A 27,803-nucleotide genomic window follows, 5' to 3' on the forward strand; every position below is an offset into this window, starting at 1 on the left:
TTTCTTTCTTTCTTTCTTTCTTTCTTTCTTTCTTTCTTTTTCTTTCTCTTCCTCCCTTCTTCCCCTTCTTTCTCTTTTCCCTTTCTTTCTTTCCATCCTTCCTTCCCCTCTGCTTTCTTTCTTTTTCTTTCTCTTTCTTCTTTCCTCCCTTCCTCCCTTCTTCCCCTTCTTTCTTTTTTCCCTTTCTTTCCTTCCTTCCCATTCTTTCCTTCCTTCCTTCCTTCCTTCCTTCCTTCCTTCCTTCCTTCCTTCCTTTCTTTTTTCCGTCCTTCTTTCCTTCCTCCCCTTCTCAGCCCCTCCCCCCATAAAATGCTATCAGAGTTTTTATTTATTTATTTTTGGAGAGAGGAACTGCAAAATCGAAGCAGAAAGGTTTCAAACTGAGGGTACAAATTATCTTTTGTATCCGTTCCAGAATTCAATATTACCAGTACTTTGGTGCAACCAATGATCCAGGTGTCATAATTTCTTTTTTCATAAGACCGCACAAAACGGGGGCTTCTTTGCCTTTCAAAGTTCCGCTTTGTAAAAGGGCAGGAGAAACAAATACTTTTTTTTGGGGGGGGGGACTTGGACTACCGAAGGAATACTGATTAGCCTTAATGGGGCAACTCTCCTTCTCGAAAGTGACTGGGAAGCAACGCCGCCATTTTTCAGCGGCTACAGCCAGCGGTGGTTCTAAGAGTTGCAAGGAACATTTTGGCAGGTTCTTACAGTCCTTTGTCCTCTACCCTTGGTCTGTGCTCCGTTCGCTTGGCTAGAGGCAGGTATTCATGTCTGCATCTGAACGACGTGCTGAAAGTTCGGTGCCCGTTAGTTTTATCTCTTCATTCAGAAGGGCCTCTTCTTTGCATTCGTTTTCAGCCTCCTTGGCCTCTTGCTCTCTAAGGCTTTTCTTCGTAAGCAGGTAGAAGAGGAAACCCAGCAGATAAGACGGCACTCTCAAGGCAGCTATTAGACCGTAGAAGGAATACCTGTGCAAGGAGGGGAAAAAAATGTGCTGGTGAGCCAATTGTGAATCTTGGTGGCTACCTGGAACACAGCCCATTTGGATGATCCGTGAGAGTTTTGCATCGATATTAATTGCCACGGGAATTATCGCTTGGGAAAGTCTATTGTCTGGCTGGAACTCCTGTCATCTAAGTGTGGCCACTGCATTAACTTACCGTATTTTTCAGATTATAAGACGCTCCGAAGTATAAGACGCACCTTGCTTTTGGGAAGGAAAACATGAACAAAAAATCTGCCTTGCAGCAAACAGCCCATTTCAATTTCAGCACAGCCTGATTAGCACAAACAGCTGATTTTTGGATGGATCAGACTCCTGACGATCAGCTGTTTCAAGCTGCAGAAATTGCCATAGTCTATTGCCGCCTCTGCTCGCACTGTTTTCGGCCTCCGTTTACTCCATTTTCTGGTGGCGGGGATGGGAATGGGCAGAAAATGGGGTGTGTGGAGGCCAAAAATAGGACACACATAGGCCTAAAATGGGGGGCGCGGGGAGGGGCAATAGTCAATGGCAATCCCTGCTGCCTGAAACAGCTGATGGTCAGGAGGCTGATCCAACTGATAATCAGCTGCTTGTGCTAATCAGGCTGTGCTGAAGCTGAAACTGAAACAGGCTGTTTGCTGTTTGATTCAAGGAGGCAAATTGCTGGGAGGCAGAGGCCAAAGGATGGGGGCTGGCAGTTGGGCAGGGCTACATTCGGGGTATAAGACGCACCCAAATTTTCACCCTCTTTTAAGGGGGAAAAGTGCATCTTATACTCCGAAAAATATGGTAATTTGGAAATCCATTTTTATGGCTTTCTCAGAAGCCATGGGATTGCAGGAGGACTCACCTGTATTGTACTGCATCATATATCCTACAGGATCCTTTTTGGCCACAAGGGTTACTGCCCCACTTCAAGCAAGTCATGTCAATCACTGCACCAAAATAAACTGGGGCTAGAATTCCACCTAGATGGTATTGAACAGGAAACATATATATAATATTAACTCATCACTTCAAAAGCATTCTTCAGTCATTTTCCTGGATGGGTTGACAGCAGAAATAGGATAAGATATGCCCATGTATGAATACAGGTAGCCTTCAACTTACAATCATTCATTTAGTAACTGTTCAAAGTTACAACAGCAATGAAAAAAAGTGACTTACGACCATTTTTCACTCCTACAACCACTGTAGCATCTCCATGGTCATATGATCAAAATTTGGATACTTGGCAGCCAGTTCGTATTTATGACGGTTGAAATGTCCTGGTGTCCATGTGACCCTCTTTTGTGACCTTCTAGCAAGCAAAGTCAACGAGGAAACCAGATTCACTTAACAACCGTGTCACTAACTTAACAACTGCAGTGACTCACTTAACAATGTAGCAAGAAAGATCATAAAATGGACCAAGTTCACTTAATGAATGTCTCACTTAAGAGAAATGTGGTTGTAAGTCAAGGACTACCTGTATTTTCATGCCATACTAGGGATTTTTCAGAGCCATGTGGTTAATGGTTGTAGTAGGTAGATTGTAATTGGTAGGAAACTGATGCCAATTAATTTAACTGAAAATAATCTAATCAGTTATTTCTTATATAACCACAGCATGCCTTTCTTTCGTAATTATTTTCTCATACTCCAAGCAATATCAGTGTCAGGCCTGCAGTTATATTCCTTTTAGGAACATTGGCTTGCCACACTCTCTATTATTTCATTATGCTGTTTCATTAGTGTAATAGTTGGAGGGGGGAATAGAAAGGGGTAGAATTGTGGAATGTGTTGTTGTCATTCTTTTCTAGAAACCCAAGGTCATCTTTTGTCTACACACCTCTGCACCTGACCGGAAGCAGCTGGGTGGAGATGCCAGCGTGGGCAAAGAAGATTGGACCATGGGATGGATTTATGGGTGTGGGGATAAGATCATGAACTTTCAACTGGGTGGAATCCCAGGAAGTTCAGATTTGGGTTTCCACAGCCGTTGCAAACTTGTCTGTCTTATTAAATTGGAACTTTAAGGGTAGCTCTGCCTTGGACTCTGATTTAATTCTGCATGATATTTGGAACTCTGACAAGCAGTGTGTCAGAAAATCTTGAAGAAAGTGTCCAATAATATCCCATGTAATCAGAATGGTCTTTCTTACCCAATGATCTTATCGCAAGCATCATGAGTCCAACTCCCAATGATTTCAGGTCTTGAGGTAGAGATCTAACAAAGAACAAATCAACCATACTAGTAATCGTGCTTCTATAGGGTTTGCCAAAAATCTATAAATGGGCTTCATGTTACAAATAGGTTCACTGATAGAGATGAATCCCTTATATATTTTTCATTCCTGTTGCTGTGCTCAGATTGACACAAAGCAATTCCACAAAGCAGTTGGTATATTGGTAGGATTAAGAATGAGGACATTTAGTGATTGATCAGTTGGCTTCACAGTGGGATGGACATGGCTACCAGGGCTCTGTGAAACCCAGCCGATATCTGCTTGCCAGGAGGCCCTATGGGGCCAAAGCCACCGTGAAGGGGTGGTGAAGATAGGAGGGACTCTTTGTCGATCGCAAGGAAACGACAATTTCCTTGCTTGATGCAAAGAAAGCCTCCTGACCGGCAGTAGAGACGACGGCCATTATGGCCAGACCAAAGCTGTGACAACTGGGACAAGAAGAATGAGGGCATTTAGAGTGTAATATGCCTTGTGAATGTTGAAAAGTTCAGGTTCAATTCCTGGCAACTTCAGTGAAAAAGATGAGTGTCAGGCCTGCAGCGGTTCCTTTAAGAATCTTTGGCCTGCCACAGTCTTATTAAGGGGGGGGGGGTTAGCAAGGGGTAGAATGTGTTGTTTTCAAAATAAAAAATTCCTTCCTAGAAGCTCAAGGTCGTCTTTTGTCTCCCAAACCTTTACACCTGACCGGAAGCAGTTAGGCGTGGATGCCAGCGTGGATGAAGAAGATTGGACCATGTGATGGACTGTGGGTGTGGGGGCAAGATCATGAACTTTTAACTGGATGGGATTCTGATGTAACTTCCAGAGTTGGAAACCCCACAGCACGATGCCAACATGCCTGCCTTATTAAATTGGAACTTTAAGCATAGTTTTGCCTTCGACTCTGATTTAATTCTGCATGATATTTGGAACGCTGACAATGAGATTATGAAATGGTCAGCTATCCCCTTCTCTCAAGTTGTACAGGGTCTCCTACTTGAACAGGGGGTTGGGGTAGAAGACCTCCAAGGTCCCTTCCAGCTCTATTCTGATAGATATCAGAAAAATCCTCCTCTATGTTCCTGGATAGACATAGCCAATCAAAGCTGATGATGCTAGACTCAATGGACCAAAGACCAAATATGTGCAAAAGGTGTTTCCCACTTACTTCAGTTTCCATAGTATCAGTGGTGGTATTCAGCTGACTTGGACCAGTTCGGGCGAACCGTTAGTGGTGACCTGCGGCCACTCCTGCCCACCCACCTACCCACCCAGGCTCTATGCCATCTTATTTAGCCACCTTTTCTAAGCTGTGCCGTGGCACGACAAAACCGCGCTCGACTAAAGCGCGCCCGATTAAACCGCGTCGCTGACGTCATCAACAGGGTGACAACAGCGAGCGCGGAGAAAGGGCGCTTTACATAGCGCTTTGAAAGCAAGCCGATTCAAGTTAAGGTAAGGGTTAGGTTTAGGGTTAGGTTTAGGGTTAGGTTTAGGGTTAGGATTAGGGTTAGGTTTAGGGTTAGGTTTAGGGTTAGGTTTAGGTTTAGGTTTAGGTTTAGGGTTAGGTTTAGGGTTAGGTTAAGGGTTAGGGTTAGGGTTAGGGTTAGGGTTAGGGTTAGGGTTAGGGTTAGGGTTAGGGTTAGGGTTAGGGTTAGGTTAAGGGTTAGGGTTAGGGTTAGGGTTAGGTTAAGGGTTAGGATTAGGTTTAGGGTTAGGTTTAGGATTAGGTTTAGGGGGGTTAGGTTTAGGTGTTAATTTTAGGTTTAGCGTTTACAGCGTGCTTTTTTCTCCGTGCTGTTGTCGCGCTGTGATGACGGCAGCTACGCGGTTTCGTCGAGCGCCCTTTAGTCGAACGCAGTTTTGTGGTGGAACCAAGCTGTGCACATGTGTGCAAGCCGCGCGCAGGAGCAAAGCACATGCGTGGAAGACACAAGTGCTCACGAAGCAAATACACATGTTCACAGTTTTGGTGCACAGCGAACCAGTGGTAAAATTATGTGAAACACACCTCTGCATAGTATGATGCTAATTGAGCAATGTGCATTGGAATAGTGAATATTATTGTGTGATTCCCTCTCACTCCATACAATCAGAACTGGAAAGATTTGCAGAGCAGATAGATTTTCACAGCTCCCCCCCACTCAAACAAAATCTTAATTGTCTTAGACAATTTCTGACTTCTTCTCTCCCGTTGTATTGAAAACAAAAGTGGATAAAATTCTATTCACATTAAAGCGTAGTGAAGCTACGGGCATTCAGATCCTGCTTCACCAGCAGCCTCAATCAGCAGCAACGAATGATTATGGAAGATAGAACTTGTAGTCTCATAGGTTAAACATTAAGATTTCTCTATACTGCATAAATATACCCTACAGGGTTTTATGGGGGAAATAGAAGATTAGATAGACACGAGGAGGAATTATTTTAAGAAATATTCACCTCTGTCTTTTGTAAAAAAAATAAAAGGAACCATAAAAATAGTTGACTTGGATAGACACAGTGCAACATGTTTTCCTCCATTGTTATCTCTTCACTAAAAAGCAGAGACTACAACATAATTGTTTGGAAAGATGTCATTGAAATAGCCTAAGGAATAGATGGAATGCTTAAATATTCATAGGTTTCTAGGATACATTTATTTTCATTGTTTCATTTTTTTTCCTTTTAATTAAAAAAACATCTGGATGGAATCTTAAGTAATTATGCTGTCTTATTGGCCGTGACCCATCAAATGCATGCCAGACAAATGTGTGCCCGACAAATGTGCGTCGACAAAACCGCCGCAACAAAACAGCGACATTGAAAGTGCGCCCATTGAAGCGTGCCGACAAAACCGCACCCACAAAAGCGCGATTAGGGGCTTTGGGTTAGGATTAGCGTTAGGGTTAGGGTTAGGGTAAGGGTTAGGGTAAGGGTTAGGTTTAGGGTAAGGGTTAGGGTAAGGGCTAGGGTAAGGGTTAGGATAAGGGTTAGGGTTAGGGTAAGGGCTAGGGTAAGGGTTAGGGTAAGGGTTAGGGTTAGGGTAAGGGTTAGGGTAAGGGTTAGGGTAAGGATTAGCGTTAGGGTTAGGGTTAGGGTAAGGGTTAGGGTAAGGGTTAGGGTAAGGGTTAGGGTTAGAGTTAGGGTAAGGGTTAGGGTAAGGGTAAGGGTAAAGGTAAGGGTAAGGGTTAGGGTTAGGGTAAGGGCTAGGGTAAGGGTTAGGGTTAGGGTAAGGGTTAGGGTGAGGGTTAGGGTAAGGATTAGCGTTAGGGTTAGGGTTAGGGTAAGGGTTAGGGTAAGGGTAAGGGTTAGGGTTAGGGTTAGGGTGAGGGTAAGGGTTAGGGTTAGGGTAAGGGTTAGGGTAAGGGTTAGGGTAAGGGTAAGGGTTAGGGTTAGGGTAAGGGCTAGGGTAAGGGTTAGGGTAAGGGTTAGGGTAAGGGTTAGGGTTAGGGTTAGGGTTAGGGTTAGGGTTAGGGTTAGGGTAAGGGCTAGGGTAAGGGTTAGGGTTAGGGTAAGGGTTAGGGTAAGGATTAGCGTTAGGGTTAGGGTTAGGGTAAGGGTTAGGGTAAGGGTTAGGGTTAGGGTAAGGGTTAGGGTTAGGGTTAGGGTTAGGGTAAGGGCTAGGGTAAGGGTTAGGGTAAGGGCTAGGGTAAGGATTAGTGTTAGGGTTAGGGTTAGGGTTAGGGTTAGGGTTAGGGTAAGGGTAAGGGTTAGGGTTAGGGTTAGGGTAAGGGTTAGGGTAAGGGTTAGGGTAAGGGTTAGGATAAGGGTTAGGGTAAGAGTTAGGGTTAAGATTGTTAACGTTGTTAACGTTGTTTTCATGTTGTTTTCATGTTGTTTTCGATGTCGCGCTTTTGTCTGCGTGCATTTGTCGATGCGCTTTAGTGGGCGCATTTTTGACGTCGCCGTTTTGTCCCGGCGGTTTTGTCGGCACGCATTTGTCGGGCGCGCATTTGTCGGTGAACCCTTATTGGCTACTTACCTAACTCAGAGGTGGGGAATCACGGCCCTTTTATGACGTGGACTCCAGCTCCCAGAATTCAGGAATTCTAGGAGTTGAAGTCCACAAGTCATCAAAGGGCCGTCGTTCCCCACCCCTGACTTAACTCATTCCTTACCTGATAAAGAGCACGTACATAGGAACATTACTCAGTGAGTACATAAAGGAGCTCAAAGCTTTGACAATGGTGTAAAAAATAAATTTCTTCGAGCACTCATCACTTCTTTGGCATTCACCCAACACCGCTGAAGAATTCTTCCACAAAGCACCTGCTTTCTCAATGCAGCTACAGTTGTGAAAAACCTATAAGGGAAAACATATGGAACAATAAAGGGCATATCACATCATTCCAGTTATGAAATGGAAACATATGATGAATGCATCTCTTTTTTTTTCTGAATTTTTTTTTTATGTTCAAAAGTTTTATTTCTTTTAAAACAAACATTTCATCATTCCTCAATCAGTAAGACACTGAAGTACAATTTTTTGTATGTCAAAATAATTCTAGTTTACCACCAAATTCTTGTCTAACCTAATGCATACCCCTCCCTCCCTCCACCCTCCCCCCCAACCCCCCTCCTCCTCCCCCCCCGACTTCCCAGAACCCGTACATGGTATGGATTTTTAACAAACACAGTCTAAAATCTATTGAGCAAAAAGAAATAAAGAAATTAATGACATTTTACATTGACCTTAGCTTCTTCTTGCTGAACTAACTTTAAACAATTTAAATCATTTCTGATCTTAAGCATAGGCTAACTGGAATTTCTTGGTCCCATATTTATTTTGTATATAGTCAATCCATTTTTTCCAGTCTCATTTATATCTCTCATTTGAGTGATCTTTAATATATGCTGATATTTTAGCCATCTCGGGTAAGTTTGTGACTTTCAATGTCCATTCTTGGATTGTAGGCAAGTCTTCCTTCTTCCAGTATTGCGCCACCAACAGTCTTGCTGCCGTTATTAGATGCAGAATCAAGTTACTCTCTACCACTGTAAAATCAGTATGAATGCATCTCTTTGATGGTCTAGGCCAGGGGTAGTTAACATTTTTATACCTACCGCCCACTTTTGTATCTCTGTTAGTAGTAAAATTTTCTGACCGCCCACCAGTTCCACAGTAATGGTGATTTTATGAAAACCTAATGAAAAATTTTAAATAATGCTATGACACTTTTTTAAAAAATCAATTAAATTTTTTAAAAAAGGAAAGTGCTTCAGTATTGGACAAAACCCCTACCGCCCACCACGCAAGCTGGAACGCCCACTAGTGGGCAGTAGGGATCAGGTTGACTACCACTGGTGTAGAGCAATAGCAATAGCAGTAGACTTATATACCGCTTCATAGGCCTTTCAGGCCTCTCTAAGCGGTTTACAGAGAGTCAGCATATTGCCCCCAACAATCTGGGTCCTCATTTTACCCACCTCGGAAGGATGGAAGGCTGAGTCAACCCTGAGCCGGTGAGATTTGAACCGCTGAACTGCTGATCTAGCAGTAGCCTGCAGTGCTGCATTTAACCACTGCGCCACCTTGGCTCAAGCAGGGTGTCAAATTCAAGGCCCGGGGCCCAGATCAGCCCACGGTGCTTCTGCCAGTGAAAACAGAGTTTGGGAGGGCCACACGCGGCTCTCCCAAGCTCCATTTTTGGCTGTAATGGCCTCCTGCACACTCTGCCAGAGGAAACGGAACTCAGGAAGGTCGCGCATGGCCCTCCCGAGCTCCGTTTTCGCTGGTAGAGCGCTGGAGGAGGCCGTCGCAGCAAAAATGGAGCCTTGGGGGAGGGGGTGAGATGAGTTATATTGAGATGGCCATGCCCCCTATCCCTGCCGAGGTCAAACACAACCCTGATGCGACCCTCCAGGAAATCAGGTTTGACACCCCTAGTCTAGTTCTAATGACACTGCATTTTGCACCAACTGGAGCTTTCGGATCCCAGTTGGGTTCCTACCGGTTCGGACCGGTTCGGCCGAGTAGGTAGTAATTCGGCCGAACATGCCTCCAAACCCATTCTATCGGCGGCGCCGTAGGCACCGCAATCTCGTTTTTTGTTTTTGCACATGTGCAGAAGCAATTTTTTTCACTACTGTGCATGAGCACGAAGCACGCATCAAGCGCGTGCATGCCCGAAGCACATTCCTGAGCAAACCGGCACTAACAGAATCCGGAACCAACCCTTGTTCCGGATGCTCTTCAAGGCAGCCCCATATAGAGCGAATTGCAATAGTCAAGACAGGAAATGAGATGGGGATGAGTGACTGTGAGTAGGGATTGCCAGTCGAGGAAAGGGCTTAACTGGTGCGCAACCCACAGTTGCACAAAGGCCCATAGTGTGGTTGATTGAGTAAGAAATGTTTGTGTTTATTTGTTGAATGTTGAATGTTAAACATTCAACATTCAGTAAGAAATCCTGGAGCTATAAGTAGATTGGGAAATTGAAATAAACATCCCAGAAAAAATGGAAAGCATTTCTAAATTTATTACATTTCTAATATATCACACTGTTGTTGCTCTTTATGGGAGTTGACTTGATGACATTTTTACTTTGATTATGGGTGTTTGAAGGATCCTGATATCTACTGTTAATCACTGCAGTGGAAACATATTCATTTATTTCTATCTAGCCTGCCTTTATTATTTTTACAAATAATTCAAGGTGGTGAAACATATCAGAATGATTAGGGGACTGGAGGCCAAAACATATAAAAAACGGTTGCAGGAACTGGATATGTCTAGTTTAATGAAAAGAAGGACTAGGGGAGACATGATTTCAGTGTTCGAATATCTCAAGGGCTGCCACAAAGAAGAGGGGGTCGAGCTGTTCTCCAAAGCACCTGAGGGCAGGACAAGAAGCAACGGGTGGAAACTAATCAAGGAGAGAAGCAACTTAGAACTAAGGAGAAATTTCCCGACAGTTAGAAGAATTAATCAGTGGAACAACTTGCCTCCAAAAGTTGTGAATGCTCCGAAACTGAGAGTTTTTAAGAAGATGTTGGATATCCATTTGTCTGAAGTGGTGGAGGGTTTCCTGCCTAAGCAAGGGGGTTGGACTAGAAGACCTCCAAGGTCCCTTCCAACTCTGTTATTCTATTCTATTCTACATATCCAACACACCTTCCTCCTCCTATTTCCCCCACAACAACAGTCCTGTGAGGTGGGTTGATCTGAGAGAGAGTGACTGGCCAAAGGTCACCCCGCTGGCTTTCGTGGCTAAGGCTGGACTTGAACTCACAGTCTCCCACTTTCTAGACTGGTGCCTTCACCACTAGACCAAACTGGCTCAAACCTTGCTGTATGAATTTAAAAAGTAAGCCTTAGACTTCGTTTTATCTTGTTTAAAAGAAAAAGGGAGGAAGTCAAAATCCTTTCATTTGTGCCTCCCATTTTTTTGTTCCTCGGCTTCCAGCCCAGCTATATACATGGAACAAGTCACACTTTCATCCTTACTGTTTCTTTCTTCAATCTGGTTATGTTTTTGCACCCAGCAAAACAGGCTGAGACATATGTGAATCCGTTATCCCCACAAACAGGATCCCACTGGCTTGTAGCACAGGTGCAGTTGGAATTGCAGGCTGAAGCTAAGGAAAGCTGGCTCTGAGCAGTTGTGTTCCTTTAAAAAAAAAAGGTGTGTGTGTGTGAGGGGAAATTGCACACTTAAAAGTTCTCCAGGAATTTCAATATGAAGCATCCAAAATGGGTCAAGATAATCTATCATCCATTTATCTATCATCTCCATCCATCCATCCATCTGTCCGTCTATGTGTCTGTCCCTCTGTTCATCTGTTTGTCTGTTCGTCTGTCTGTCTGTCTGTCTGTCTGTCTGTCTATCTGTTTATCTGTCTGTTTATCTCCATCCACCCACCCACCCATCCATCCATCATCTATCTATCATCTATCATCTCCAACCATCCCTCCGTCTGCCTGTCTGTCCATCTATCCATCCATCCATCCATCCATCCATCCATCCATCCATCCATCCATCAATCTAATCTAATCTAATCTAATCTAATCTAATCTAATCTAATCTAATCTAATCTAATCTAATCTATCTATCAATCAATCATCTCTATCCATCATTGGTCCATCCATCCATCTATTTATCTTCTACCAATCATCTATCTATTGTCTATCAATCATCTATCTATCTATCTCTATCATCTATCTCAATCATCTATCAATCATCTATCAATCATCTATCAATCTATCTATCTATCTATCTATCATCTATCTCTATCTATCTATCTATCTATCTATCTATCTATCTATCTATCTATATCTATCCATCTATATCTATCTATCTATCATCTATCTATCTATCTATCTATCATCTATCTATCTATCCATCCATCCATCCATCCATCCATCCATCCATCCATCCATCTATTATCTCTATCCACCCATCCATCAGACATCCATCCATCCATTCATCAGACATCCATCTATTATCTTTCTATTATCTATCTAATCTATTTAATTTATTTGCTGTCCATCTCATAACAGAACAACTCTGGGTGGCATACAGCATAAAACATTAAAATCATAACATATATCTCAAAAACAATAAAAACAATAAAATTATGATTAAAAGATGAGGGAGGGAACAGAATGTACAGGAGGGAAGGTGAGATTGCCTCTTAATGCACAAACCACCTCCAGTGAGAAATGCAAAAATAGAAAAGAAGGCCATCTCTGATGGGATACCTTAACTGGAATCTATTGGTAGTAGCTTACAGCCATGATGTAAACGTATCTTGGTTCTCTCAAAGGACCATCAATGCCATACATACCACAAGCTTACAGACCTATGTGTACTCACACACATATCAACATATTGACTTACCCGTCATAGGTCACCGTCAATCCAGCCACTGGGTGGTTGTCACAACCCAGCATTGGATACAGAATCGAAAAGGCAAATCCGAGGAACGATGCTATGTATGTCATTTTTATAGCAGAAAGTATTCCTAGCTTGTACTTTTTCATGATGAACCCACCTAAAATCATCCCAACGAGGACCACTGGCAGAATGGCAACAGCTGAAGTAGATAAAAAATAAACAAAAAGAAGGTGAAAGTCACATTCCTCCATTGTCATCAGATACTCAACATGAGCAAAAGAAACTGCCAGGTTTCCGAAAGATGCCCTAATCAATTCATGAGCTTCAAGCCAAGTTTCAAAAGAAAGCCAGTCATTTATTAGGAACACCATTTTGGCAATACCCCATTGCAGTCAGATCTGACCTCATTTAAATTATGGCTAAACTTTGCCCTTTTTTCTTCCTTCCCCTCAGTCTGTGTCATAAATCACATTCTCCAGTGAGGTGCCCATCTCACACACCTGCTGTAGTAATCTGAGATCCGACTCGAGCCAAAGGTATGCGTGGGGTGCGCTCCCCCACTTTCCTCACCATGGCAACTTATAACAGACATACAAATGCTTTATGAGTCGAGAGACACAGACATAGTTGCAAACAGAGGGAAAGAGGAGTATAGGGAGTCCTTGATTTACAATAGTTTGCTTGAAGTTCCAGCGGCAACTGAAAAAAGTGACTTATGACCGTTTTTCACACTTACAATCATTGGAGCATCCCCATGATCACGTGATCAAAATTCATATGCCTGACAACTGGTTCATATTTATGGCAATTGCGGTGGCCCGAAGTCATGTGATGAACTTTTGCGACCTTATGACAAGCAAAATTAATGGGGGAGCCAGATTCCCTTAACAATTGTGCTACTAGCGATAGCGATAGCACTTAGACTTATATACCGCTTCACAGTGTTTTACAGCCCTCTCTGAGAGGTTTACAGAGTCAGCCTCTTTCCCCCAACAATCCGGGTTCTCATTTTTCCCACCTCGGAAGGATGGAAGGCTGAGTCAACCTTGATCCTGGTAAGATTTGAACTGCCAAATTGCAAGCAGCCATCGGTCAGCAGAAGTAGCCTGCAGTACTGCATTTTAACCACTGCGCCATCACAGCTCATGTTGTTGTTACTAACTTAACAACTTCAGGGATTCACTTAACTAATGCAGCTTGGGTAAGAGAGGTGTTACATGGGTCACCCTCAGGGCCTCCAAAACTGTATGCAATGCTGCATTCTGTGCCAGCTATAATTTCTGAATATTCTTCAAGGTTAGCCCCAACTGGAGTGTGTTGCAGTAGTCCAGACAGAGGTGGTATTCAGCAGGTTCTGATCAGTTTGCAGAACCGGTAAATACCACCTCTGATTGGCCCCGCTCCCATCTATTCTCTGCCTCCCGAGTCCTAGCTGATCGGAAGAGAATTTTTACAGTATTCTTCCCCTGCCACACCCACCAAGCCATGCCCATCAAGCCACGCCCACAGAAGCAGTAGTAAAAAATGTTGAATCCCACCATTGAGTCCGGACATGAGATGATCAGTGCCTGAATGCCTGATCATGGAGAGTCATGATCCATTAATTACCGGTATGTACTATTGACAAAATTTAAAATAGAATCAAATTTACATTCTATTTTACATACATACATACACACATACATGCATACGTACCTATTACAAATTGCTTCTCTCGTTTATTTCTCAAACGCCACCACTTTTGAGTGACAATATTGTTCCTTAATTTACTTTGTCTGTTAGGAAGCTGTGGTACAAGCAGATGTGCGTGTGTATGTGTGTGTAAAGAAGAGAAAAAATGAGAACAAGACAGAGCGAGGAGACAGACTTGCCTGTTATAAAATTAGATCTTGACATTGTCAGTCCATATTGCTGTTCCATGTATTTTGCTTGGTAAGTCATGTAACCAATAAAACTGCTAGCTTTCAGCAGCGATGAGGACAATAGTATTAAATACAATTTGTTCCCCAAAATCCTCTTCAGGGACTTGAAGAACTCTGGGGGAGAGGGAAAGGAAAAGAAAATATATATTTACATACATACATACATGCATGCATTTGGGCATATTTGGGCATACCAGGGTATATATATTCATTCTTCATTTCTTAGCTGAAGGATCCACCGTTGTTCGAAGATGCATCTGTGGTCACGTGGTCAGCATGATTATATGACAAGGCACAGGGAATGCTGTTACCTTCCCACCAAAGTGGTACCTATTTATCTACTCGCATTTGCATGCTTTTGAACATGCTTTTGAATTGCTTAGCAGGATTCAGAGATCCTTGCCAGAACTTAATTTACAGCTTTGCGACTAGCAAGTATCCCAAGGAATCAGTGGTGAGTTGCAGGCAATACACCCTGGTAGGGGGAATACTGGAGCCTGCCCGGAGTACTGGGTACCATTCTGGTACAGTTCTCTGGAGGGCCCACCCACCTGCCTGAGCTCCTTACCTGTCCTTTAAGCCTTCCGCGCTTCCGCGCACATGCATGGTGCATACAGCACCTTCGCGATGCTCCGCCAAGCAGCTGGAGCATCACGAAGGCTTGCGGAGGCATCACAGGCAGGTACGACACAGGCGCATGCTGCGCACATGTGTGAACATACCGCACGCATCCATGTGGGCGACGCCGGGCCCATTCCAACTGTACCAGTTGGAACGGGATCCAGAACTGACCACTGCAAGGAACTGATAAGGTCTGTCACTGAAGTTAACTCTTTGAAGGACTATTGTCTGGATTTTTCAGTGGGTGAATGCCAGTAATTCACAGGAGCTAAATAAAGAGGGGTTTTTTGGGGGGACAAAGAGTCTGTTTCTTGGTTCTACTAAGGCTGGGTCAGAACAGATATCCAATGTCAGGGTGCTGCTGATTAGACTTGCCTATGGTTTAGGTTTAGGTTAATTAGATTTATATGCTGCCCTTCTCCCAAGGACTCAGGGCGGCGTACAACATTAAAAGAAACACACAATACAAAAGTTAAAAATAATTAAATAGAGTATCCCAAACAAACCCAATTAAAATTGACGATAACATTTAAAAAAAAAAATCGAATTAAAATTAACAATGATCAATAATTTATTTTGTTTTGTTCAGGCCAGGCCGGCTTGCTGGAAAAGCCAACTTTTTAGGGCGCGTCGGAAGGACCAGAAGGTCGGGGATTATACGAAGCTCCGGGGGCAGCTCATTCCAGAGGGAAGGTGCTCCCACAGAGAAGGCTCTCCCCCTGGGGGTCGCTAGCTGACACTGTCTGGCCGACGGCACCCTAAGGAGGCCAACTCTGTGGGATCGCACTGGACGGTGGGAGGCTATCGGTGGCAGTAGGTGGTCTTGCAGGGTTCACCGACATAAGGGCGAATGACAAAAGCGCGCCCGACTAAACGGCAGTGACAAAACCACGAGTTCTAAAGCGCGCCGATAAATGAGCACTGAAGCGCCAACAGCGTGGCGACAGAAGCATGCTATAAACCTAAACCTAACCATAACTCTAATCCTAAACTTAACCCTATCCTAAACTTAACCCTAACCCTAACCTTAAACCTAACCCTAACCCTAACCCTAACCCTAAACCTAACCCTAAACCTAACCCTTAACTTAAATCGCGGTTCTGTCGGCGCGCTGTTGTTGGCGCATTGATGACGTCACGGTTTTAGCGCCGCGGTTTGGTTGGCGCGCTTTGGTCATGCGTGCATTTGTCGGATCTTGCAGGTACCCTGGGCCTAAGCCATGGAGCGCTTTAAAGGTCATAATTAGTACCTTGAATCGCACCCAGAAGACAACTGGCAACCAGTGCAGGCCACCTAAAAGGGGTATAACATGGGAGCGCCTAGGTGTCCCCATGATAACCCGCGCAGCCGCATTCTGGGGCAGCCCCATGTAGAGAGCATTACAGTAGTCCAAGCGAGAAAGGACGAGGGCATGAGTGACTGTGCACAGAGCATCCCGATCCAGGAAGGGGTGCAACTGACATACCAGTCTACCTGTGACTTCCAGCACTGTGGAAGTTTACATGGAGATGCCAGTGTCCCTATGTGGTGGTGGGGGAAACTCTGGCTCAAGGTCTGAAACACCAAGACCAGGAATCATGGTTGCCAGGGCTGTGGCTCTAACTCTGTGTCTAAAGTTCTGATTTCCATATCTCAGCCCTTCTCCTTGTGCCTTTCATCCCCATCCATGATTGTCCCCTCTTGAGCTTCTCTTCTCCTGCTACAACAGATCTTGAAACCTATCAATTTTCCCATCCTTACTGTGGAAAACAGTCCTTATCCAATTTTGACCCAGCTGTTTCCCCCAAAAATAAGACTTCCCCAGATAATAAACCCAATCGGGCTTTTGAGCGCATGTGCTAAAATAAGCCCTCCCTGAAAATAAGCCCTCCCCAAAAATATTGCAACACAGCAGCAGCCATGAGGTGACCACGCTCGCTGCCTCCTGCACCTCAAAAATAATAAGACCTCCCTTAAAATAAGGCCAAACGCTTATTTCGGTGGTCAAAAGAAAATAAGACCCTGTCTTATTTTTAGGGAAAGACGGTAGAAGCCAGATCTTGGTTGAGTCCTGCCACAGCTAAACTGAATCATTTCAATGCTTACCATTTAGTTGTCCAGAGTCTGCCATTCCACCTTGAATATCAGGCTTCTGTTCATGGCTACTTTCAGTGTTGCTTTCCATGGGATCCAAGCTTTTCTGGATACCAGCATTCTCCATTTTGTCCAGACTTTTAGGCAGGAACAAGAAAGGGATTCCAGAAATCAGAGCGAGGACCCCGGCAATTAAAAAGCCCATCCACCATGCACCAACCCAACGTGAATCAGTTGGACTGATAGTTATTGTATCTAGAATAAGGAATGGAGAAAGCTGAGTTCCATTATCTGGAATGTCGGTCTCAAGGAGCTTTGTCAAGTCCGTGTGCATTTCACAGAATCACAAACAGGGTGACTGTCAGCACGGAAGAGGCTTTTGAAAGTTTGAGGGGAAGGGGAGCAAAGAGAACAAGGCAAGGGTGTGTCCTCAAGGAACTGAATATGAAGAGCTTAGCATTTAGAAGACGTCATGAAAATGGGCTTCAAGCATAAGCAATTGCAAGAGAGAATGAAACTTTTAGATGACAGAAAGTGGACAAATCTTTTGAGATAAGACAGGACGGGACGGGATAGCTTGCCTTCAAAAGTTGTGGTGGTGGCATCATTGGAGGCTTTCAAAAAGAGACTGGAGAACCATTTGTCTGATATGGCATAGGGTCTCCTGCTTGAGCAGGAGGTTGGACTAGAAGACCTCCAAGGTCCCATTTCAAAGCGCCTCTCCAAAGCACCCGAGGGCAGGACAAGAAGCAATGGATGGAAACTAATCAAGGGGAGAAGCAACCTAGAACTAAGAAGAAATTTCCTGACAGAACAATTAATCAGTGGAACAGCTTGCCTCCAGAAGTTGTGAATGCTCCAATACTGAGAGTTTTTAAGAAGATAACCATTTGTCTGAAGTGGCGTAGGGTTTCCTGCCTAAGCAGGGGGTTGGACTAGAAGACCTCCATGGTCCCTTCCAACTGTGTTATTCTATTCTATTCTATTCTATTCTATTCTATTCTATTCTATTCTATTCTATTCTATTCTATTCTATTCTATCCCATCCCATCCCATCCCATCCCATCCCATCCCATCCTATCCTTCTATTCTATTCTAATTTTCTATTCTATTCTATTCCTTCCAACTCGATTATTATATGTTCTAGGAAAGTTAGACAGCGATTTGCCTGCTGCCTAATATCCCACTTCTACTGAGATTGAGTTCTCACCACTGCAAATTCAGGAGGCAAAATTCCACCTTCTAAGACTGATAGTCATTCGTAGCTGCTCATCTCCGTAAGTCACTTGCTTGAGATGGACGGCTATTGCAGTTTGATAAATAAAATTGTCCAGTCCCTTTTTAAAGCCTCCTAAATCAGCTGACCTCCTCACATCTGGTGGCACTGAACTCCGTATTTTTGCTATCCATGGGAGAAGCCATTGTTTCCTTTCCTTGGTCCTGGATCTACCAGCACTTGGGTTCAACTGTGATCCGGTATATTAAGATTGTAAAAGAAGGAGGAAAAAAATGATCTTGGTTTTAAGTATGGCTTTTACTGCCTTTTCCTTGAGCTGATTTTTCCCCCACAAATGGTTCTGAGATATTTTCCCCCTCATTTAGAAGGGGACTATTCTTCTCTGTTAAGAATTCTGTTTGCTTTTAGTTGTACCCTTTCTGGTTCCACTGTATCCTTTCTCAAATACAACGACTCCAGCAGAGGTGGGTTCCTACCAGTTCGCACCTATTTGGTAGAACCAGTTCGTCAAATCTACTGAACCGGTTAGAAGAGGTTCCCCCAGTGGACCCGGAAAGCAGGCCACACCTACAGAAGAGGTTCCAAATTTTTTTTGAAACCCACCACTGGTCCTTGGATATGATTATTCTACACTATCATGCTCATATTTATAAACTTAGTGCCTCTGTGAAAGGTAAGGATGACTACTGCGTTTGTGGTGCAATCAGAACATTGTGTGTGTTGAAGTTGTTTTAACGCAAACCAAAGATGCCTTTTAAAAAACAAGTTTACATCATGTTCTTATGCATGCCAGTGCTGTGTGGGAGGTAATTTAAGGTGGTTCTGACAAGTGTCGTTGCCATCTTCATATCCGGTCATATGGGCGGCAAGCCACTCCCATCCAGTCACATGGGCGGCAAGCCACTCCCACAAAGGAGGCCACACCCACAGAGTAGGTTCGAACAATTTTTGAAACCCACCACTGGACTCCAGATTTACAGAGCCAGCTGACTTAGGCTAGCCAACTGGTTAGTTCTTCTTCCATCTTACCCATGTCCACGAAACCAATGTCCACGTAGAGTCTGGCAAACACAGATCCCAGGAGGAAGCCAGAGAGTGGGCCAACCATGGCTGAGGTGTGCAAAAAGCCTGCAATAATGAAGAAGAAGAAGAAGAAAAATCAGCCAATGTTATGTATATTCTTCGCTGTTTTATTTAGTCCATTCCAGGGGACACTTCTAATATTTGACGCAATGGATAAGGAAGCTGTACAGATATGCATGGAATACATTTGTTCCTCCTTCTCATTACAAAGCCAGCAGTACCCTTCTGAACAGGGGTGGGTGCCTGCTGGCATTACTCTGCACACGTGTGCATTTGCACCTGAAAAGGTCTGCCCATGTGCACAAGATTAGAAAAGGGGGGAAATACATTTTTTTTCAATGAAGATTGTTTTGCGCATGTGCAGAACAGAAAATCAAGATGGTGGCCCCAAGGATAGAACCAGTTCAGGCACGTGTCCGGCTGAGTTACTACCTACTTGGCCAAACAGGGCCAAACCGGTAGGAACCTGTTCTGACCCCCCTCGTCCCACACCAACACACTCGGAGCCAAAGATAAGTTACGGCATTTAATTAACAGACAGACAGGTCCTTGGCAGAAAACCGGCACAGACAAGCTTGGGCAGCAATCCAGCACAGATAAGCCGTGGCAGCAATCCAGCCTGCCAAGCTCACAATAATGTTCTCTGACATTAGTTCCTGCGTTGACTTCTGCAAAAGGGGCGTGTGCACAAGCAGTCCTTTTATAGTCTGGAGAGGAGCCTAATGACCACCAGCTGAGTGCAATTACCTCCTGTACTTGCGCAACTGTTCCTGACGCCCATTAGCTCTTTGGTGCCGGGAATCCAGGAACAACTCACTGTTGGCATCTGGATCACTCTCCCTTGTCTCCTCTCCACTGGTCCAAGGCTCAGGCGCCTCCTGGTGGCCAACAACCTCTCTGTGCCCTGCTCGGAGTCAGAACCCTGTCCAGGGTCCTCCACATCCTCCAGAGCCGACTCATGGGCCCCTCGCTGTCGGAGTCTGGTGGCAGCTCCAACGGCTCCTGCTGGGCCACAACAGAACCCACCTCTGATTCTGAACCTAAAACCAGATGCTAATGTTCTAGAGATAGATGGCAAACCACAGGTGGCACGCTGCATCCTCCCTGTGGGCACGAGAGCCATTGCCCCAGTTCAGCTCCGCTGTGCATGCATGTGCACACACCTCCTGCCAGCCAGCTGGTTATGTCTCTGCTGTGCATGCAGGGGGCATGGGCATGCAGGGGCAGGGCAAATGTGGCAGGAGGGCACATATGTGGGGGTATGTCATGTGCAGGGGGCGTGCACATGCACAGGAAGCAGGTCTGTGTGAGGGGGGCACATGTGTGGCAGGGCTGGATGCATTCGGGGGGGGCACATGCACATGTGCAACGGGGTGGAGTGCATGTGCAGGGACCACACCCACATTGCAGTTTGGGGGTTCATGTGCCCGTATGCTTTGGGCACTCAGTCTGGAAAAAATTAGCCATCACTGAGAGAGACCTATCTCAGAAGCTAAGCAGGGTTGGTTGTGGTTGGTAGTTGGATTTGAGACCGCTCAAGAATGTGAAACATCCTGGAAGAAGACAGTGGAAAACCACTTTTGTAATCAATAGAATTGCAAGAATGCCTCCATCAAGAGCAGAGGGTCTCCAAATGTAGCAGCTTTAAAGACTTGTGGACTTCAGCTCTCAGAATTGCCCAGCCACAATGGCTGGTTGAGGAATTCTGGGAGTTGAAGTCCACAAGTCTTAAAACTGCCATGCTTGGAGATCCCTGATCTAGAGTTATGATTAGTAGGAGAGCATCTTTGCTTCATATCAAACCCTTTATGTTGTTTTCACAGTTGAGCTAATAAAGAGGCATGTTTTCTAACAATAACAGAATAAAAGAGTTTGAAGAGACTTTGGAAGTCTTCTACTCCAACCCCTTCTGCTCAGGCAGGAAACCCTACACCACTTCAGACAAATGGCTATCCAACCTCTTCTTAAAGACTTCCAGTGTTGGGGCATTCACAACCTCTGGAGGCAAGTTGTTCCACTGATTAATTGTTCTAACTGTCAGGAAATTTCTCCTCAGTTCTAGGTTAGTTGTCTCCAGAGGTGGGTTTCACATCAGTGTACCACCGGTTTGCCACTTCGTGAGTGTGCATGCTTTCTGCACATGTGTGCAGCCTTCTGTGCACACGCTTTGCTTGCATGCATTGCTTGCATGCATACACATGGCTTTTAAAATGTGGCTAAATAGGACGGCATAGAGCTGCGGCAGGTCGCCGCTACTGGTTCGCCCAAACAGATCCGAACCAGCTGAATACCACCTCTGGTTCTCTCTTTGATTAGTATCCATCCATTGCTTCTTGTCCTGCCCCCAGATGCTTTGGAGAATAGGTTGACCCCTCTGTTTTGTGGCAGCCTCTCAGATATAGGAACTCTGCTATCATTAAATTAGATATACCATATTTTTCAGAGTATAAGATGCACCCTTTTCTCTCAAAAAAGAGGCTGAAAATCTGGGTGCGTCTTATACATTGAATACAGCATTCTTTGCCTCCTGAAACCCCACCTCTTTCACCAAAATGGCCGTGCAGGACCTCTAGGAAGATTTTAGAGAGCTCCTGGGGGCTGGAGAGGGCAGAAATGAGCAAAAAACGGGCCATTTTTTGCTCAATTTTACTCCCCCAGCCCCCAGGAGCACTCTATAAACTTCCTAAAGGCTATCCATGCCCCCCCTTTTTTTTTTTACAAAAAATGGGCCCATTTTCACAAAAATAGGCCATGTTTTGCTTGTTTTGGGCCCATCCCCCTCAGGAGCACTCTGCAAGCCCCCTAAAGGCTATTCATGCCTTTTGGGGGGGAAACGGGACTGTTTTTGCAAAAAACAGGCCATTTTTGGGAGGTTTGCAGAGTGTAAAAACTTTTTTTTAATTTACCTCTTCAAAACCTTGGTGCGTCTTATACTCCGAAAAATACGGTACCCACTCATTCTTAATATGTTTCGGCCTCCAGTCCCCTAATCATCTTTGTTGCTCTTCTCAGGCTCTTTTTTTCTCTCTAGAGTCTTTTTATATCATGGTGATCAAAACTGGATGAAATATTCCAAGTGTGGCCTTACCAAGGCCTTGTAAAGTGGTACTAACACTTCACATGATCTTGATTCTATCCCTGTATGAATGCAGCCTAGGACTGCGTTGGCTTCTTTCCCTTCAGCTTTTCACGGGAATGTGGATTATGAATGCCAATTTCTATTACATCCAATAATGAATAGAATTAGCTGTGACCTAAATTCGGTATCTGATGATTTAGGAATTCCCCCCAACTTGCTGAGAAGGAGGAAAAAACCGAAACCATCCCAGCTTGAACATTGCCGATCTCTTCAGCCTCATGAAGTTCAGATCAGGATTTGACAGACAAGCATTTTGGTCATTACTGATATAAAGAGGTACATCTTCTTCTCTAGAAAAATCATCGAGGTACGATATGCCCAGAGGAGTAATTGGAGTTTCTCCAATTCCACGTAGCAGATTCCCCAGCAAGACGAAAATCCACGCGTAAGATGTAACAATCTTGTGGTCACAGTCTGCAAAGAATAACAATTATGGCAAGAAAAGTCATTACGGGACTCACACCTTTCCCTAAAAAAGCACAGATCGTCCTACTTCTACAATCCAGAGCGCAAAGTAACAAGTGGGGTGAAACTGAAGATGGGGGTATAATAAAATAAAAATGTGCTTACGATAATATATGGCTAGCAATAATATATGACTCTTGTCATTTGTATTTCTAGAACTGTCTGGTTTGGATCTGCAGCCAAGCAAGACAGACACAGACTTCAACGGATAGTTAGGACCAGTGGTGGGATTCAGCCAGCTCGCACCTATCTGGGAGAACCGGTTGTTAACTTTCTAAGCAGTTCAGAGAACCGGTTGTTGGACGAAATCTCCTTTTATTTTTTCCCATTTTGCAGGGCTAATCCTGTAAGGGAGGCAGGAAGGAAACATTCTGGTGTTGTTTCTAGCCTAATCTTTATTGCCCTGCTTACAGAAACTGCCTCTCCGGTTAACACTTATTACATTGTAACAGCTAAGGCGAAGCGCCCATTGACCTGAGTGACGTTGAGTTGGCCACGCCCACCCAGTCACATTGCTACCAAGCCACGCCTACCCAGCTGCTCATTAGGGCAGGGAACCGGTTGTTAAATTCTTTAAATCCCACCACTGGTTAGGACAGTAGAAAAAACTATTGCAACCAGCCTGCCTTCCCTTGAGGACCTGTATACTGCACGAGCCACAAAGAGGGCTGTGAAAATATTTACAGACCCCTCACATCCTGGACAGAAATTGTTTCGACTCCTGCCCTCAGGACATTGCTATAGGGCCTTGCGTGCCAAAACAACGAGACACAAAGACAGTTCTCCACCCCTGATGCCATCACTCTGCTGAACACCTAATTTCCACAGTCCTGTCTTATGTCTAAGGATATCGACCCAGGTACTATGGCTGTATTACTATATACCAGAGCTGCAAATGCTGCAACTATGGTGCCCACACATGTCGGCCCGACATGTGGCACAACAGCTACACGTTCTAAAGGACTTTCTGAGAATCTAAATCTCTAATGTTGAAGAACCAAAATCGATCATTTTGGACCAGATTTGTTGATTATGCTTCAATCAATACCATCACTCAAGATCATGTCCTACTCCATGTTTCCATGTCAAACTTCTCCCTTTTACCACTCATGGTGCGATCATTTGCACCTAATGGTATCATCTGGAGGAAACTTTTAATGGTGTGGCATCACTATGCCCCATTCAGTGGCACTGAGCAAAGATAACACATGAGTATGGAAACGTTACATTATAATTTGAGGTAAGAGACGTAATATGTTGCACCGAAGACAAGAATTAGCACATGACATTTTGATTTACAGGCAACTTCATTCATACCAGCAACTCAAAACACATGTCAGAGTAATAGATTATCCTTACCTAATCTTGGCATCCCTTTTATCTTGGGCGAATCCTGGGGATTTAATAAGCAGGGGGAGAAACTGGAAATGTTGTTTGATGTGAAGGATATTGTGTCATATTGATAACTGGAAGGGAAAGAGGTTACTTCTAGTAGGTGTACAAATACATTTAGAGCTACCTTTCTCTGATTGAAAGAAATAGGACATATTTAGCATTTTTTTTTTAAAAATATACAGTTTACTGATAGTATGTATATCATGGTTAGTTGTGGTTTATTTTATAATTTTACATTGTTTTGACCATTTTTTTATAGTTGTAGATCAGTGGTGGGTTTCAATTTATTTTACTACCGGTTTGCTCATGCGACGATTCTGCGCATGCACAGAAGCGTCTGGGTGGGTGGCCGGAGCCTCCTGTTGCTGCCACTACCGGTTCGCCCAATCTGGGGCGAACAGGCAGAAACCCACCTCTGTTGTAGATGCTACTTAAGAAATGTTTAGATACTGGTATACCCAGAAGGGGTATATATCAATGTCAGAGTTTGTTACAAAAATCAAATCCAGGAAGCACAAACAGGTAACTGATTCAGCAGGATTGATTTAAATAAGAAACTTCTTTATATACAATAATATATATATATAATACCAACAACAGAGAACAGTTTCATTTCAGTTCAGATCAGCAGACGAGCCCAGACTAGTTTCATTTCCAGCACACAGCTTAATACAGCTAAGCCACGCCCAGACTTCTTACTTAAGTTTCTGTTTCCAAATAAGCCTCGTTCCCATGCCTATTCATTGGCCAACCTTGTTACCATGTCTCTGCCAGTTCATGAATATTCTAACAATCAATCCTGCAACTCTGAGGGTTGAAACTGCCCACTGCCACTTTTAAACATGTATTTACGACAGCAGGTTCTTCCTCAGTTTCTTTCTCTGACCATTGATCACTGAGGTTTTCTCCTTCTCTTGCCTCCTAGGACAATTAACTGCAACTAACCCGCCGTGGTCAATTTGCTTCGGCCAACTTGCCGCAACCAACTCGTTATGGGACATCTTGCCATGGCCAATTTTCCCTGGGACAACTCGCTGCAGGGCCAGAGTTACACGAATCTCAAATAAATGGTGGAATAGAATCATTAAACAAAGCATGCAAAATAGAGACAAAATGAACGACAAAATTTTTTTAAAAATGGGTTTTTTTGAAAATTATTTTAAGTAATTAAATTGAATTGTTGAATTGTCCTGGGACGAATTGGCCTCAGTGAGTTGTTTCATTACCTGCTCCTTAGACAAAACCTCTTCCTCTTATCCCCCAAGATCATCCACCCATTTCATTAAATTTCTGTTGGATATCTACTCTCAAATACAGTAATTCTGTTTTGTCAACTTGGATTTAGAGCAGAAGTGGTATTCAGTCAGTTTGGACGGGTTCTGGAGAACCAGCAGCAGAAATTTTGAGCAGTTCTGAGAACCGGCAAATAGGCTGGCCCCGCCCCTTCTGCCTCCTAGCTGATATTCTTTTGTTGAGCTGAACAGGAGAATACAGCTGGAAAGCAGGTTAGTGGGTGGGAGGGAATGAGGATTTTGCAGCATCCTTCCCCTGGAGTGGGGAGGGAATGGAGATTTTGCAGTATCCTTTCCTTCCACCGCCCACAAAGTCACACCATGCCCACAAAGCCACGCCCACAGAACCAGTAGTAAAAAGTTTTGAATCCCACCACTGATTGAGAGTCAATGCTTGACCCCAATTCCATAGTTTGTATAATATGGGCTTCCTACTTCTCCATGAGTTACAAAAGAGATGGAGGTCCTTTCCGAACATCCCTAGATGAGACAAATCTAAATGATTTGCTCTTATAACTGGTAGAGTTTCTTATAGGTCCCACCTGGATATTTTATAGACCTTTCACAATAAAGGTCTTCTATGAAAGGAGTGGGAAAAGATTCCCTTTTCCCTCACTCTCTGTCTCTCATACTTACTATCCCATGAAGAAATGAGGCAATGCCATTAAAAAGCTCCCCAAAGACATGATAAAGCAACCGAAGGCGATGATTTTTGGCCGATGAAATTTTGCCCCGAAGTAACTCACAAATGCAATCACCAACAAATTTCCTGGGAAGATAATATAGAAGCTCTCCATTAGGGCATGATGCCATACAGAGCAACAGAATAACAGAGTTGGAAGGGACCTTGGGGGTCTTCTAGTCCAACTCCCCCTGCTCAAACAGGAGAGACTGTATGACTTCAGACAAATGATTGTGCAATCTCTTCTTAAAAACTTCCAATGATGGAAGACCACTTGGTTTAGTGGCGAAGGCACCAGTCTAGAAAGCGGGAGACTGTGAGTTCAAGCCCAGCCTTAGCCACGAAATCCAGCAGGTGAGACCGTGGGCCAGTCACTCTCTCTCAGATCAACCCTCACAGGATTGTTGTCGTGGGGAAAATAGGAGAGGAAGGTATGTTGGATATGTAGAATAGAATAGAATAGCAGAGTTGGAAGGGACCTTGGAGGTCTTCTAGTCCAACCCCCTGCTTAGGCAGGAAACCCTCCACCACTTCAGACAAATGGTTATCCAACATCTTCTTAAAGACATCCAGTATTGGGGCATTCACAACTTCTGGAGGCAAGTTGTTCCACTGATTAATTCTTCTAACTGTCAGGAAATTTTTCCTTAGTGCTAGGTTGCTTCTATCCTTGATTAGTTTCCATCCATTGCTTCTTTTCCTGACTGCAGGTGCTTTGCAGAATAGCTTGACTCCCTCTTCTTTGTGGCAGTCCCTCATGGGATATTGGAACACTGTTATCATGTCACCCCTAGTTTTTATCTTCATTAAATTAAAGGTAAAGGTAAAGGTATGTGCTAGTCATTCCCGACTCTAGGGGGCAGTGCTCATCTCTGTTTCAAAGCCAAAGAGCCAGCACTGTCCAAAGACGTCTCCATGGTCATATGGCCAGCATGACCAAATGCCAAAGGTGCACGGAAGGCCGTTACCTTCCCACCAAAGGTGGTTCCTATTTTTCTACTTGCATTTTTACCTGCTTTCGAACTGCTAGGTTGGCAGAAGCTGGGACAAGTAATGGGAGCTCACTCCATTACACAGCGCTAGGGATTCGAACTGCTGAACTGCTGACCTTTCTGATCTACAAGCTCAGCGTCTGACCCCCTGAGCCACCCCGTCCCTTTCATTAAACTAGACATACCCAATTCCTGCAACCATTCTTTATATCTTTTATCTTTCAGTCCACTAAATCATCTTTGTTGCTCTTCTCTGCACTCTTTCTAGAATCTCAACATCTTTTTTTTAAATATCGTGGCTACCAAATCTGGAATGCAATATTCCAAGTGTGGCCTTACCAAGGCAGCACGCTAAACTTATACATTTATACACTAAGTACACTAACTTTATTCCCCAAATAAATAAATTAGGGCATGACAATTGCTGGATAATGTTTAATTCCAGCTGTCAGAGGGATTAAGCCTAAGGCAGTCCTTGGGCCTCTGGATACCAATTGATTTTGAACCCTTTTCTCCCAATCCAGAAAACAGGGGTCAATGATATACTGTATTTTTTGGAGTATAAGACGCTCCAAAATACAAGACACACCTAGCTTTGTGGGAGGAGAAAACAAGGGTGAAAAAAATATGCCTTTGCCTCCCAGCAATTTGCCTCCTTGCAACAAACAGCCTGTTTCAATTTCAGTTTCAGCACAGTTTGATTAGCACCAGCAGCTGATTATCAGTTGGATCTCCCTCCCCATGATCAGCTGTTTCAGGCTGCAGGGATTGCCATAGCCCTCGTATGCCGCATTTTCAGTCTCCACATCTGCACAGCCTGTTTTTAGCCTTTGCACGCCCCATTTTCCATTCCGGGCAGAAAATCAAAATGGGCGGAAAATGGAG

General features: G+C 44.1%; 1 protein-coding gene across 2 annotated transcripts in view; it reads right to left on the bottom strand.

Annotated features, from left to right (window-relative positions):
- Positions 1-318: 318 nt before the first annotated feature.
- Positions 319-27,803, bottom strand: part of LOC106555331 (solute carrier organic anion transporter family member 1B3) — a 38,474-nt gene continuing 10,989 nt past the window's right edge. For both annotated transcript variants that reach the window (XM_087722795.1, XM_087722794.1), the window contains exons 4-15: positions 25,881-26,013; positions 23,917-24,023; positions 22,357-22,506; positions 18,900-18,998; positions 16,646-16,888; positions 13,889-14,053; positions 12,021-12,216; positions 10,628-10,790; positions 7,299-7,483; positions 3,136-3,200; positions 1,842-1,959; positions 319-974 (exon numbers count right to left, since the gene is read on the bottom strand). In XM_087722795.1, the coding sequence (XP_087578921.1) occupies positions 758-974; positions 1,842-1,959; positions 3,136-3,200; positions 7,299-7,483; positions 10,628-10,790; positions 12,021-12,216; positions 13,889-14,053; positions 16,646-16,888; positions 18,900-18,998; positions 22,357-22,506; positions 23,917-24,023; positions 25,881-26,013 (1,841 nt within the window). In that variant the 3' untranslated portion in view covers positions 319-757. The remainder of the gene's footprint in view (positions 975-1,841; positions 1,960-3,135; positions 3,201-7,298; positions 7,484-10,627; positions 10,791-12,020; positions 12,217-13,888; positions 14,054-16,645; positions 16,889-18,899; positions 18,999-22,356; positions 22,507-23,916; positions 24,024-25,880; positions 26,014-27,803) is intronic.

The sequence above is a fragment of the Thamnophis sirtalis genome, unplaced genomic scaffold (genome assembly GCF_051295495.1).
Source record: "Thamnophis sirtalis isolate CommonGarterSnake01/CBP01778 unplaced genomic scaffold, rThaSir2_p1.2 scaffold_9, whole genome shotgun sequence".
Classification (NCBI taxonomy): domain Eukaryota; kingdom Metazoa; phylum Chordata; class Lepidosauria; order Squamata; family Natricidae; genus Thamnophis; species Thamnophis sirtalis.